This window comes from Mus caroli, unplaced genomic scaffold, assembly GCF_978045245.1.
Source record: "Mus caroli unplaced genomic scaffold, Mus_caroli_1 scaffold_12, whole genome shotgun sequence".
In the NCBI taxonomy this organism is placed as follows: domain Eukaryota; kingdom Metazoa; phylum Chordata; class Mammalia; order Rodentia; family Muridae; genus Mus; species Mus caroli.
In genome coordinates this window covers 64,928,975-64,942,573 of record NW_028227267.1, presented here as the reverse complement: position 1 = coordinate 64,942,573, position 13,599 = coordinate 64,928,975, and the positions used below count along the sequence as shown (strand labels likewise).

The following is a 13,599-nucleotide window of genomic DNA, read 5'->3' as shown; positions in this document are numbered from 1 at the left end:
TCCTTGTACTATGTTGAGTGATGTTTCATTATAAAATTCATCATGTTAAAACCCTTGGATGTCTTTCAAACCACCACATGTGATGTAAGATCCAGGCCACTGCCTGAGTTACAAATGTCTGTTTGATTCTGCCCAGCATCCCTTACATTGGTTGCCCCCTCACCTACAAAATTTACATTCCATTTATTCTGAAAACAACAACAACTTTCCCTATTTTTTAAAGATCTCACTGGCAACTAACTGCAGATCTTGGTGTTTTAGGTTTTGTCTGTTTGTTTGTTTGTTTTATCTTTTCTGGATTACATTCCAATCAATTTCACTTCTTGGCTTGCTTCCTGTTTTTATGACTATGCTGTATAGACCAAGTCTTTAAAAACGCCTTTTCTAATTGTCTATTTTGAAATTATTATCTAATCGCACACCTTCAGTCACTCATTGAATCTACTCACAATACTAATTACACTTGATACTTGCATCTACTTGTTTGTCTCTTGTGAACTGCTGGACTGATGAACCAAGTCTATTTATCTATTCCAATCTCTAGAGTACTGTGAAGATGGCCTAGTCGGCCATCAGTGGAAAGAGAGGCCCATTGCTCATGCAAACTTTATATGCTTCAGTACAGGGGAACTCCAGGGCCAAGAAGTGGGAGGGGTGGTGGGGGAGTGGGTGGGGGAGCATATGGGGGACTTTTGGGATAGCATTAGAAATGTAAATGAAATAAATACCTAATTTAAAAAATAGTTTAGGTACTTAAGAAAATGGGAGGTATATACTTCTCACTAGGTAATGTATTCGAGTCTATCATATATAATTTGTTTCTGATGAAGGAATCATAAAAGACAACCATTTCTCTTCATTTTCTAACATTCTGAGCCTTGTCTGTACACATGCTGGGATGTTGTGGTAAAGTGAAAATAGTAATATTGTCTGTCTTGATTCTCAGATACAATCCAAACTCTTCTAAGACCATACATGCTAAATAAAAGACCAACAGCAAAAGATATTGCCTTAGTCATGGTCTTCCTTCTATTTCAGAAGTTGAATGATGTGATGGTTCAAGAACCTAAGAAATACATAGAATATTATGTGGTCCTGGATAATGGTGAGGTAATTACATCAGATAAGTACATCTCACAAAATTATCTTGTTCATAATTTATTAGGTGAAGTAGAAATGCCTAGACCCATTTAGAAAGATCAAGAATATAAACCGTATGGAGATATTATTCTGTCTATGAAATTGATATTTATAATAAAACTTACAGATGTTTCTTCTCAAAAATAACTGACAAATATACATAAACCTTATTTTTGGCCCTAAAAATCTCTTTTCTTACTATCTTTAGAGATCAAAATTTAGTTTTTACTTAAACTCCTTGGTCATGTTGTTATTGGTAAATTTGTGCATTTGTAATGTAATTTATACTCTGGGGGTAGCAGTCAAATATATTAAAAAAATGCCCAGTGAATGGGCTCTTTGGAGAAAGGCAACCCTTGGTGATAGATATCATTTAATTTCTTTTCCAGGTACACATTTTCTAATTGTGAATTTCTAAACAGGTTCTCTGTGTGTTGAATGACAACAAGGAAAATGTTTGGATCACAAAATGATTGAGAAAATAATTATCTCAGAGCTCAAATTTCTGGCCTTGTTGTGTTGGCCTCAATTACTGTGCATAGATTTAAAACATGGTGAACCATGCTTTTTACTATTTCTACATATTTAAGAAACCATGGAAATTAAATGAAGACATACTTAGAGTAATCCCTTGCTTTATTTTATTGAGGTCTTGCTTGAGACAGTCTTGCTACATCCCTGAGACTGTCCTTAATCGTGGTCCCCTTGACTTGGCCTTCTACTTCTGAGATTACAGGTGTGCCACCATGCATAGCTAAATTTCTAAGATCTGTATGCTGACCTGCTATATCAAGGGAGAAAACATAATATTATTCTCCAAGCTCCTTAATTTACATTGAAAAATGACTCAATTTGCTTTTAATTGTAAATTATTAATAACTGACAATTATAATCACAGTAAATTAAGTTAAACTGCCTTTTTAAATCTTCCAATTATATTAATTTCTATCAGCTCTAATTTATGTCTTTTCATTGTCTTTTAGTTTAAGAAATACAATAAAAATCTTGCTGAAATACGAAAGATAGTGCTTGAGATGGCCAATTACATCAACATGGTATGATATAATTTAGAAAATGTAACTTTAAACATGTTGTGAAGGGGGGTTCCTGAGCGTCGTTATGGATGAACATGAGTCTAGGAAGGAAAACGAGTCTTGTGGGGCTATGAGTGCCAGGGACTGTAAGGATTGACTCTGAATCATGCTATTTCATTAGCTATTAATACCATGTGCTCTTAGGATCAAAAGATAAGTCAAGTTTTATTTGGAAGAATTTTGTTTCCCTAAATCCACTTAAAAAAATTCTGATAACCAAATCCAAGTAGAAAATCATTTCAGGGAGTTAAAGTAAACAAGAAACAAAATAAGTCTATCATCTCTGGAGCTGTGGAATATCTCTTAACCCACATTTTTCTCATTCCACCTTGAAAATAACGCTCAAGAAGTTACTTAAATGTAATTGTTCAGGAGCATTTTATCTGGAGAAGTCCAATAATGCTCAAGGTGATAAAGGAAATAAGATATACGATGGTTTTTGAAAAACAAAGTACATTGGGAAGGTTAAAAACTGAGCTCACTATTATACTTCATTGCTTTGCAATGTACTCTCTTTGGACAGCTTTACAATAAGCTTGATGCCCACGTGGCCTTAGTTGGAGTGGAAATCTGGACCGATGCAGATAAAATAAAGATAACACCAGATGCCAACACCACCCTGGAAAACTTCTCTAAGTGGAGGGGAAATGATCTACTAAAACGAAAGCATCATGATATTGCCCAGCTAATCTCGTATGTATAATTTCCTCTTGACACAATGAGAGTGATATATGAGGGCACAGGTAAGATGTAAAAAGCTACACAGAGATTATTTGTTAGTTTTTAAAAATACTCAGATGGGTCTTTGTTGAATATGTCTTTGCTTTTTTTTTTTTCCTTAAATATAGATAAGGCGAGCATTTATCAGAATTCTGTTTTATTGAGTCTACACAAAAGAAGGGCAAATGTAGATCATGAAAAAAGGAATTGGGACTCTGGTTGACTTTAGCCTTGAGTTAGGGGAAACTTACAGAATCAAAGTAAGATTGAGTATTATATCAACCCCCCACATTTAAGACTATTTGGCTTTAAGACCATTTAATAAGAAGAGCTAAAATAAATATAATGAATAAAACAGCCTTGTACTTTGGTGTATGAAATCAAGAATGTGCCCCCAGCACAGGTTTATAGTTACAGTGGGCGTCAGACAGGAGGAAGCTGCCTCTGGAGACTTGAAATAGCTAGAGAATATGCTTCCTCAGGGAACAGTGTGAGGGAAGGGGTGTCCTATGTCCTGTAGAATTAATTTATAATTTGTATTGATCATAACAAATCAGATCAAAACTTATGTGTTAATATAAACCTAATTACAGAGAGAGAGAGAGAGAGAGAGAGAGAGAGAGAGAGAGAGAGAGAGAGAGAAAGAGAGAGAGACCAGGCTGTATTTCTGTATATACCATCTTTCATGTGACTAGCATAGACTTCCTTAAATATGGCCATTTCAACATATTAGGATCTTTCAAAAGTTTTTGCGTTCTCCCACACCACCATTCCATGAAGCTCAGGAGAAACCTGGATCATTGTGACCTAACCCTCAAGGTTACACAGCACCACAATGGATGTATACTCTTAACCACAATGGTCATATGCTCTTAACCACAGTGATTTCAGGAACATAACTAAAATTCCATACTATAGGGCCCAGCTAAAGGTGCTCACCAGGCTGTGAGCACTACAAGGAGGACTCATTGAAAGACCTTGTAGAGAATAGCAGACACAACTCCTTCACTTAGAAAAGTGATTTCTAGAGTGAGACACAGTTTGGTGTGGAGTTTGTTCTTTATAAAGGAACCTAGCAAGTTCCTGAGCTATGATCCTAGTAGCTAGAAACCTAAATGATTTGAACTCTCCTAAGTCAGTCAAATTGCTGTATATTCATATACTACAGAGCAATGGCATAACAGAGGAAAATTATAGACAAGATTTAAGTGTGTAGGGAAAGGTTAATGGAATACTGAGAAGAGATTTCTTGAAGAGATAAGCTCAAACAAGAAAAAGAAAGACACTAATTCTCTGGATGGAAGATTAACTGTTCCAATTTTAAACTGTAAGTCTTACCATTTACTAGACAAATTAACAAGATGCCTATGTGCAGGGATAACCAGATAAGGATATGAATGGCCAAGTATACTCTATTCGTGAAGAAAAGAAACCAAAATAGATAATTACAGAATAGGGGAAGGTGTTATTTTTATAAATGTTATCAATGTTGAGAACTGATATGATACAAACATAGAATCAAGTATTAAATCATCTATAATATGAATTTAAAATAAGTTAACAACACAATAATTCTTTAAATATGTCAAAATACAGAAGTATAATTTCCAAATAAAAAGTATGCAAAATCATATTAAATAAAATAACAAAATATACAGGGAATGGAAACTGAGGGGGAAATTCTCTTAATTTTCTCATTTTTCATGGCAGAATAAATATTTTACCCCATTGGTGTTGTTTAGTAGAAAAAAAAATAAGTTGAATCAACTAGTGGAATTAAAATTTTGACAGGTGCTTAAAATTTCTATAAGTGAACAACAAGGCTCAAAGCCTTGGGCAGATAGCAACAGAACACTGGCTAAGAAAGACACTGTCTCCATTGCTAATTAAAAATAAACTCCAAAAGCAAAATTAAAGTCACTAAAATCCATTAGCAAATAAATGAAATTGGCCCTATTTGGTACAAAATAATTAATAACTTAAATATGTTTAAAATATTACTCCAACAAAACATTATAAAAAGAACATAAGAATAAGTGCTTAAAATAAAGTATAAGAAAGATACAAATTTGAAAAAACATAACATTTAGCTTATAACTAAACAATTATTTGCAGGGGAGCATTTGTTAGGATGAAAGGCCAAAAAGTTTCCTTTCTTGACAAAGGATAAGGGGTAAATTTAAAATGAAAACTAAAATACCATGAACACATGGTAAACATTGCATGTTTTCACTATTTCAAAACTGGAGTGAATTCTTAAGTGATCATTGGAAACTTAAATTTCTCTAGTCCTTGTTTAGAGTTCTAAAGGAATTGTTAATTTTTAAAAAGTTAGTTTTCTCACTTTTCTTTCTGTTACTCTCTTCCTTATAGATCAACAGACTTTTCTGGATCAACAGTGGGTCTAGCCTTCATGTCTTCAATGTGTTCACCTTACCATTCTGTTGGCATTGTTCAGGTCTGTTTGAAGATCAAACGCTGGTTCTATGCATCTCCCAAATTCTTCCACCCTATCTATAGGGAAGGTCTCTAGTGCTACCTACTGTCTGTTTCTGAGTAAATACAATAACTAAATAGCAAATATTGACCTAACTTTGTATTCTGGTATAAAACCAATGTATTCATAAACTATTGTCTATTTACATTGATAATGCAACTTTAGGATCTCTGCATTCTAGACTCAAGGGCAGTATCTGCCTGTAGCTTTATTTGTGTGTAACATAATTTTTAAAGGTTTTGATGTTATAGGAAAGTTTGCCACATTCAGAGAGTTGGAATATATTCCCCGCTCTGATCTTCTACACCATTAGAATAGAATTGCTACCATTTCTCCCAAATGTTTAACAAAATTGACCAGTAAAACTGTGTGCCTCTGTACTTTTCCTTTGGAAAGCATTCTAAAATCATATTTTATTGATTCATTGATTTATTTGCACCGTTCAGATTATCTTTACTTGAGTAACCTTGGGAGTTTCATCTTTCTCAAAAAAGAATGTCCACATATGTCAATGAGCAATTGTTACCATATCACTAACTCATAAGCCTATCTATTTATGATATTGATTGTGTATACTGTTTTTGCTTGTCATGGTCAGATTCCATTAGTGTTTATCAATTTCCTTTATCTTTATAAAGATCATTGATGCTTTCGATGTTTCTTCCTCTAAGGTTGACTTTTGCTTCTGTATTAATAATTCTCTTCTATTTATACCACATTAAATTTGTTCTTCTTTAACACAATCGATGCCTCACTATACACCATTTTAGCTGCACCAATGCATTGAGCAGATGAATCTTTTAACCTTAAATGCTTCATAATTTTTCTTTTGGCCTTTAACTCATATATTATTTATGGGTGTTATATAACACTTTCTATTATTACTTTTATTCATTGGAGTATATACTCTGTACAACTTTGATTTTTTGATATTGGTCTTTAGTTAGTAACTCCATATAAACTGACACGACATTGTCTTCTTTTAGTGCTCTATAATTGTCAATAGTATCAAGGTAATCTATAGCACTGTTTGGGTCTGTTGAGTCTTAAAGGAAAGTAGGCATTGAACTATATAAGCATAGTTGCCAGTTTGCTCATTATTATCTTTCAACTTCATGTTTTTGTTTTTTGGGTTTTGAAGCTCTGTCATTAGGTGTTTCAATAAGTATAATCATTGTCTCTTCCCTTTATTATCTCCTCATCCTCACAAACCTTCATCCCTAAAATTCATCCGTGAAATACTGATTATTTGGGAGTCCACTTTGTCTCATGTTGAAACACATACACTGACATTTTGGCATTACTGTTTAAATGATAAATTTATTTCCTTACTTGTATTTCCTCCTATTTGAGTGAGTGTGTGTGTGTATGTGAGAGAGAGAGAGAGAGAGAGAGAGAGAGAGAGAGAGAGAGAGAGAGAGAGAGAGAGAGAGAGAGAGAGAGAGAGAGAGAGCTCTTCTGCTGAACTGGGCATGAGAAGTACATGACATTTTCCCCATTATTATCTCTAGGACCACAGTAACTACCATCTTCGAGTCGCAGGAACAATGGCTCATGAAATGGGTCACAATCTTGGCATGATTCATGACTACTTCAGTTGCAAGTGTCCATCTGAAGTCTGTGTAATGGAGCAGTCACTAAGGTGAGGGTGTTGGGGATAAGCTGTGTGTCCCGGTACTGTGGTTGGTGCTATCCTCAAGGTCACAGTCATCAACTTGTTCAAGATTTCATGTTTTAGAATTAGAAGAATATTAGTAAAATCAACCAGCTCATATGTTTATAACTTTAATCTATATAGCACTCAATAATGAGCAAAGGACAATGTCACAGGGACAAAGGTTTTTATGGGGAAACATTCAGAAATCAGGAGATAACCCAGGTTTTCAAGAGCCACTGTGAAGAAGTGTGACCTTTGTGACAAAGGCACACTGGAGTAACACACAGCTCATAGAGCCCCTCAGCTCTGGATTCAAACACCGTTCCCACAGCCTCGGTGACACTTCTGTAAGAATACTGGCCTAAGCAGATAAAGGATGCATAAGGCTAAATGATATTGACAACCAAACATTAATGTAAGTTTTAAAAAGTCATTCACTTTACTTCATTTCATTTAGTTCATAATAATTTAATATTTGACTCCTTTCATGGCAAACCTGTACCATACCAGCTAACCTGCACCTACCTGTTATTTTTAATTATTTGCATGTGGGTAGTTGTTTCGCCTGCATGTATGTCTGTGAACCACTTGCATATGGTGCCCAGAAGAGGACTTCATATCTCCTAAGACTGGAGTTACAGACAGTTGTGGAGCTGTCATGTGGGGGTTTGCAGTCAAACCAGGATGCTCAGGAGGAGCAGCCAGTGGATGAGTTTAACTGCTGAGTCATCTCTCCAGTGCCAATATGTAATTAAAAAGAAATATGTCATACTAGACATACATTATCTCTTTGGGGTAGGGCAGCTTGTCATTTTTTTCTTGTGTCATCTACATGGTGTATGGTGCCAAAATATGCTTAGATTTTTGTCAAATTTTCCATAAAATCAGAGTGGGTGATTATAAGGAAAGAGTTTTCGAAGAAAAAAATCTAATGATGTCCCTCATCAGAAGAATGAATAGAGAAAATATTGAATGAATACACAATGAAGCTGTTAAAAAACAAACAAACCAAAAAAAAAAAGAATAAACAAAGAAAAAATGGACATCATGAAGTGTGCGTGCAAATGGATGGAACTAGAAAAAAAAATCATCCTGAGTGAGGTGACCCAGAACCAGAGAGACAAACATGATCAGCCAGCATCAGAGACACTTCCTTTTGCACCACCAGAGGGGAACATATAAAGAGACTTAATGCCAGACATAGAGTGAGAAATTCGGAACAACTAGCCCTCAGTGAGGTCCTGTTCCTCCTTTGAGAGAAATCAGTGGAGGATGAGGTGCAAAGGGCATTAGAGCCAGAGGGGATAGCGAACACCAAAAAAACCGGGCCTCTGAGTCGACATGAGCCAAGACCCCAGGAGCTCACAGAGACTAAGGCAGCACACACAGGGCCTGCATGGGCCCTGCACATTGACTGTGTGTACATTATGGTTTCCAGTGTAGTGTTTTTATGGAATTCCTTCGTGTTCAGACAAGTGGGTCTCTGATTCTTGTACCTTTTCTTGGTCTCTTTTCTTCCTACTGGTTTGTCTTGTCCAAATTTGACGTGATAGTTTTTGTTTTATAATATTATATTTTGTTTTGTTATATATTTGGAATTATCTCTTAGAAGACAATTCTTTTCTGAATGGGAGGGGGAGAATTGGGAGAAATAAAGGGAGGGAAATCATAATCAGAATATATTATGTGAGGGAAAAGTCTATTTTCAATAAAAGGGGAAAAAGAAGAAACTTCTCACGGGAAAGAAAATGGAAAAGATATTTATATCTATGTCTTACTGAAATTTTTTCAGGCAGTCTCTCTCTCTCTCTCTTTCTCTCTCTCTCTCTTTCTCTCTCTCTTCCTTTGTATACACACATGTGCACACACACATATATACACACACACTTCCTCTTTTCTATTCTTACCGTTCTGCACACGCTATTAGGTTATTTTTTCATGCTCCTTCCACACAAAGGATCTGGCTTTCCTCCAGCTGCACAGTTGTCATCTCTCCCAAGTATGTTTAACCCTTACCTTCATTAACAAAATGAATAAAATGGCAACTAATACTTATTTAAGGGAATATGAGTTCTTAGATCTATGTGTAAATATGATCCAGTTATCCCAAAATAATCTAGGGATGACAGTATGACATAGACAGGTCAAGGTGCATGTTACACTTTGAGAATTGTTTTCCCACTAAGCTGAGATGTTTATGTTCACACAGAAGGGTGAGTCTAGAAATGTAGATGTTTTCACATTTAGCACCTGGTGTGTTGGATTTGACCTTTGAGGTAATTTGTAAGTATCCTTGTAGCTGATATTAGCTATTACTTCCTGTATGGAAAGCATGACTGCACTGGTTTTTCTCCTTCTCTATCTGCACAGATTCCATATGCCTACAGACTTCAGCTCCTGCAGTCGTGTCAATTACGAACAGTTTCTTGAAGAAAAATTATCGCATTGCCTCTTAAATAGCCCATTGCCATCAGATATCATATCCACCCCAGTCTGTGGGAACCAGTTGTTGGAAATGAACGAGGACTGTGACTGTGGCACACCCAAGGTACTGCTAGACTTTTAAAATAATCTAGTTCATTTGGCAATAAGATTATGTGGCCCACCATAAAACTGAACATCTTGGGGCTTTGGATAAATGGGTATTTTTCAGGATAATTATATAGGGTGTGCAGAGCTTAATATTTCTTTATCCTCCTCACTAGATCCCTTTCCATCCTTTGCAACATCCCTTACCAATATGGACTTTGTGTCTTCATTTCTAGCATTCTAGTTGAAATTCTTCAGGTAGCTCAAGTGACTGTATGTCATTGAACATCACTTTAGGTGTAGCAATATGGCACTATTTAGACAGAGTGAATCATTTGCTCTCCAAGACTAATAGAACTGACTAGAGCAAGAATCAAGATATAGACCCAGGTCTTATTTAGTGACTTCCACACACACTTGCAGAATGGATTGCTATATCACATCCATTAAGTTTCAGAAGTTGTAGGTATCACAATCCCTGTCCAGATTTCATCCTCTTCATGGGCCAGCCAAAATTCTAAGTAGGGTTCTGCCCTAACCCCATTATTGCATTTATCAGGAGTGATGTATGATTTCTTCAGTGGCTTCAGAATAAGATTAAAGATTTATTCATTCTTCCTTCAAGGGTTACACCTTCCCCTGATGGTGTTTATATTTAAATTAAGGGGAGTAGTTTTAGCTCTAAAAATATTGCAACTGTTGAAGTCTTTCCTTTCAGTAGGAGTGTTGACCAGGGCAATGGAAGTTGCCTGAGGTCCTGATTCTTGAGCATCTCCAAGAAAGGCTTTGGAGTTTGGATCTCTCAAAAACACCAAAACCAAAATAAATTATATTGCTTTCATGGGAGTCCAACTATTTGACATGGGGATATGATGTCCCTGACAAACGTGTTGGACCACATTAGTGGTTATTTTGGGATATGTACTAGAATTGAGTTAATGGACAAAACATGCATGTCACAGACTACTTTAATAATATTCAATATCTATGTTGAGGATGGAATTGAATTGAAGATGAGAGAGAAGCATAACGTTATTAGTTGGGTTAATTAAGCTGGATTTTTCTGAAAACCATCCTTTTCCTTTTGTTTTTCTTCTTATTTTATCGAGAAAAAAAGAACCCATTAATATTTATACCCCTGTTCCTATGAGGGTGTTCCCCCACCCACATACCCACTCCCACTTCCCTAGCCTCACATTTCCCTATACTAGGTCATCAAGCCTTCACAGGACCAAGGGCCTCTCCTCTCATTGATGTCCAAAAAGGCCATCCTCTGCTACATATGTGATTAGAGCCATGGGTTGCTCCATGTGTACTCTTTTGTTGGTGGTTTAGTCCCTGGGAGCTCAAGGGGGTCAGGTTGGTTGATATTGTTCTTCCGCCTATGAGGTTGCAAACCATGAAGGAGAATAGATAAAAATTAATAGGTATATTGACAAATAATCTATATAATGAATTGTACTAATATAATGTCTGCTTTCATCTGTGGCTGATATTTTCTAGGAATGTACTAATAAATGCTGTGATGCAAGGACCTGTAAAATTAAAGCAGGTTTCCAGTGTGCCCTTGGGGAATGCTGTGAGAAATGCCAAGTAAGATTCAGATGTTTCATTTCTTATAATTATGATTATTTTTCTATACTAATGTTTCAGTGATTATATTAAGTCAAACAGGCAGGGCAGTGTTTTTCTTCCTTGAAAATAAAGACTCAATCACTCACTGGGTACTTTACAAATTCAGCCAGATATCCAATAATGCAAATATCTTATATTATCTCATTTTCTTTTGAGTAAATGGAGTCTTAGGGCAGAAATTATGAAACATAGAGTGTCTCCTATTAGTGACAGCCAGGATAACCCAGGAGAACATTATACCAAGTGAACGAAAAGAGAGTCCATGAGACAAATGCTGCATGCTCTCTTGTTGATACAGACTCTAAAAACGTGTTGACATTAGGGCTGGGCATGTGATTCAGCTGGCAGAATGCTTGTCTACCATTAACCAGCTATGGTGGCACATGGCTTTAAGCTCAGCATTCAGGAGGTGGAGGTAACGGAATCAGAAGTTCAAAATTATCTCTGGCTAGGTAAAGGGTTCAAGGTTGTCTAGAAGATATCAGACTCCATTTAACAAAAGAGTTGACTGTGCAGATACAGAGTAAAGCCACAGTTATCAGTGGTTGAAAATAAGGGGCTGTTGGCAAAGGGAGAGCAACATGCAATTATATGGGATTAATGGAACTGGAGGTCTAGTGTACAGCAGGTACATAGTGTCTACATGCATGTAAAAGTAATGGGTACTGTAGTGGAAGTTTGCTGAGAGTGGATTTCAGATGTTCTTGCTGTAAACATCTACACACATCTGCACAAAGGTAACAAACTATATGAGATTGATGCTAATTTGTTGACCATAATAAATGTTTCACTATAGATACACACACACACACACACACACACCAAAATGCCATATTGCTCACCTTAAATTCATACAGTATAATCTTTGAGAAATAAAAATGTGGTCACTATTTACTAGACAAAGCAACATGAGCAAACATGGCTCGCTCAAAGCCAGCCATTGAGAGTTTCTCTTTACCCTGCTTCTCATACTGCAGGGCCTCCCTAGATAGACCACATCATATGATACCTGCCTATATTGATAGATCTGTTAGAAAAGTATTTTAAATTGACGGGAGCTTCTCCCATCTTCAATCATAGCCCAGAAATCTATACTGGAGGGATCAGAGAATACTTTACATGAAAGCATTTTTGTTTACCAGGAAACGTAATGATTTGATTTTAGATTTAGATTTAGGCACCAAAAGAAAGCATGTCTAAATGATAAGAGAGGATGGGAGGGACTCTGTGTGGTTTGTTTTGAGAGAACCAAGCAGGCTGGAGCTGTGAGATTTATGTTCGGAGGATTGGTAAATTCTGGCTGCAGTTTTGGTCCGATCCTGTAACCAGTAAAACAGTGGATGTGGTTTGGTGCATGTGGTCTCACACTCTAGCCAAGGATGGCCTTCCTCTGATTTGCTGAAGTGGAAGAAGAGTTTGGTTTATCAAGATTTTTCTAAGGAAATAAGGGCAAAACTCACGGTACTGTTGCAACAGAATTCATATAGCAAGACAGTACTTAGCAATTTCTTTTTTCACAACACAACATTCCATAACAAGTGGTGACAAGAAATGCCCTACACTTCGATGAAAAGAACTGAAGAAACTCGATGCCTGGGAAAGTCTTGAGGTATGCGGATCTGCTGTTTGCAGATTTGTCTCTCTTTCACTTCACTGGAGAGTCCTGAAGTTACAAGCTTAAATCTTGTAAATCACAGCAAAGCAGCATTCAACAAAGGGAGAGATACAACTCCCTGCGTGCCATCTGAGATATTGCCCATGTGTCTCTTATATCATTGTATGTGTCTTCAGAGTTTGTATTGCAAATTCAAAAATTAGTTATTTGAAGACTCAGACTATTGACCAACATCAGCACAAGTGATGATATGGATGTAGTGCAAAAATGAATCACATTAAAATTTTGCTATGGCCCCGAAGACTAAACAGTTTGTTTGTGTTAATCTAAGGTGTCGGGCAAAGGACAGGATGACACATGCTCTCTATTTCTGCTTCCTTGCAGCTTAAAAAACCTGGGGTTGTGTGCAGAGCAGCAAAGGATGAGTGTGATCTGCCTGAAGTGTGTGATGGTAAATCCAGCCACTGCCCAGGTGACAGATTCAGAGTCAATGGCTTCCCTTGCCAAAATGGGCATGGTTACTGCTTGAAGGGCAGATGTCCCACCCTGCAGCAGCAGTGCATGGACATGTGGGGCCCAGGTAAGGATCTGGATCTTTTACTGCTGTGATATAATGCCTAAAGAAAGAAATTTAACAAAATGAGGGTTAATTTTGGCTCCCAGTTCCTGGGGAAGTCTTTCAGGAAGAGGAAGTCAAGGAGGCAGTTGGTTA

At 36.7% G+C, this 13,599-nt stretch overlaps 1 protein-coding gene across 5 annotated transcripts in view; it reads left to right on the top strand.

The window, feature by feature from the left end:
- Adam28 (ADAM metallopeptidase domain 28) overlaps window positions 1-13,599 on the top strand; it is a 54,487-nt gene that overhangs the window by 17,160 nt on the left and 23,728 nt on the right. For all 5 annotated transcript variants that reach the window (XR_015044674.1, XR_015044673.1, XM_085828734.1 and 2 more), the window contains exons 7-14: window positions 1,039-1,110; window positions 2,124-2,195; window positions 2,758-2,927; window positions 5,328-5,412; window positions 6,963-7,093; window positions 9,479-9,656; window positions 11,141-11,230; window positions 13,272-13,467. Coding sequence is in view for 3 of the 5 variants with exons in the window: in XM_085828734.1 (XP_085684860.1) it covers window positions 1,039-1,110; window positions 2,124-2,195; window positions 2,758-2,927; window positions 5,328-5,412; window positions 6,963-7,093; window positions 9,479-9,656; window positions 11,141-11,230; window positions 13,272-13,467 (994 nt within the window). In the remaining 2 variants the exon portion in view is untranslated. The remainder of the gene's footprint in view (window positions 1-1,038; window positions 1,111-2,123; window positions 2,196-2,757; window positions 2,928-5,327; window positions 5,413-6,962; window positions 7,094-9,478; window positions 9,657-11,140; window positions 11,231-13,271; window positions 13,468-13,599) is intronic.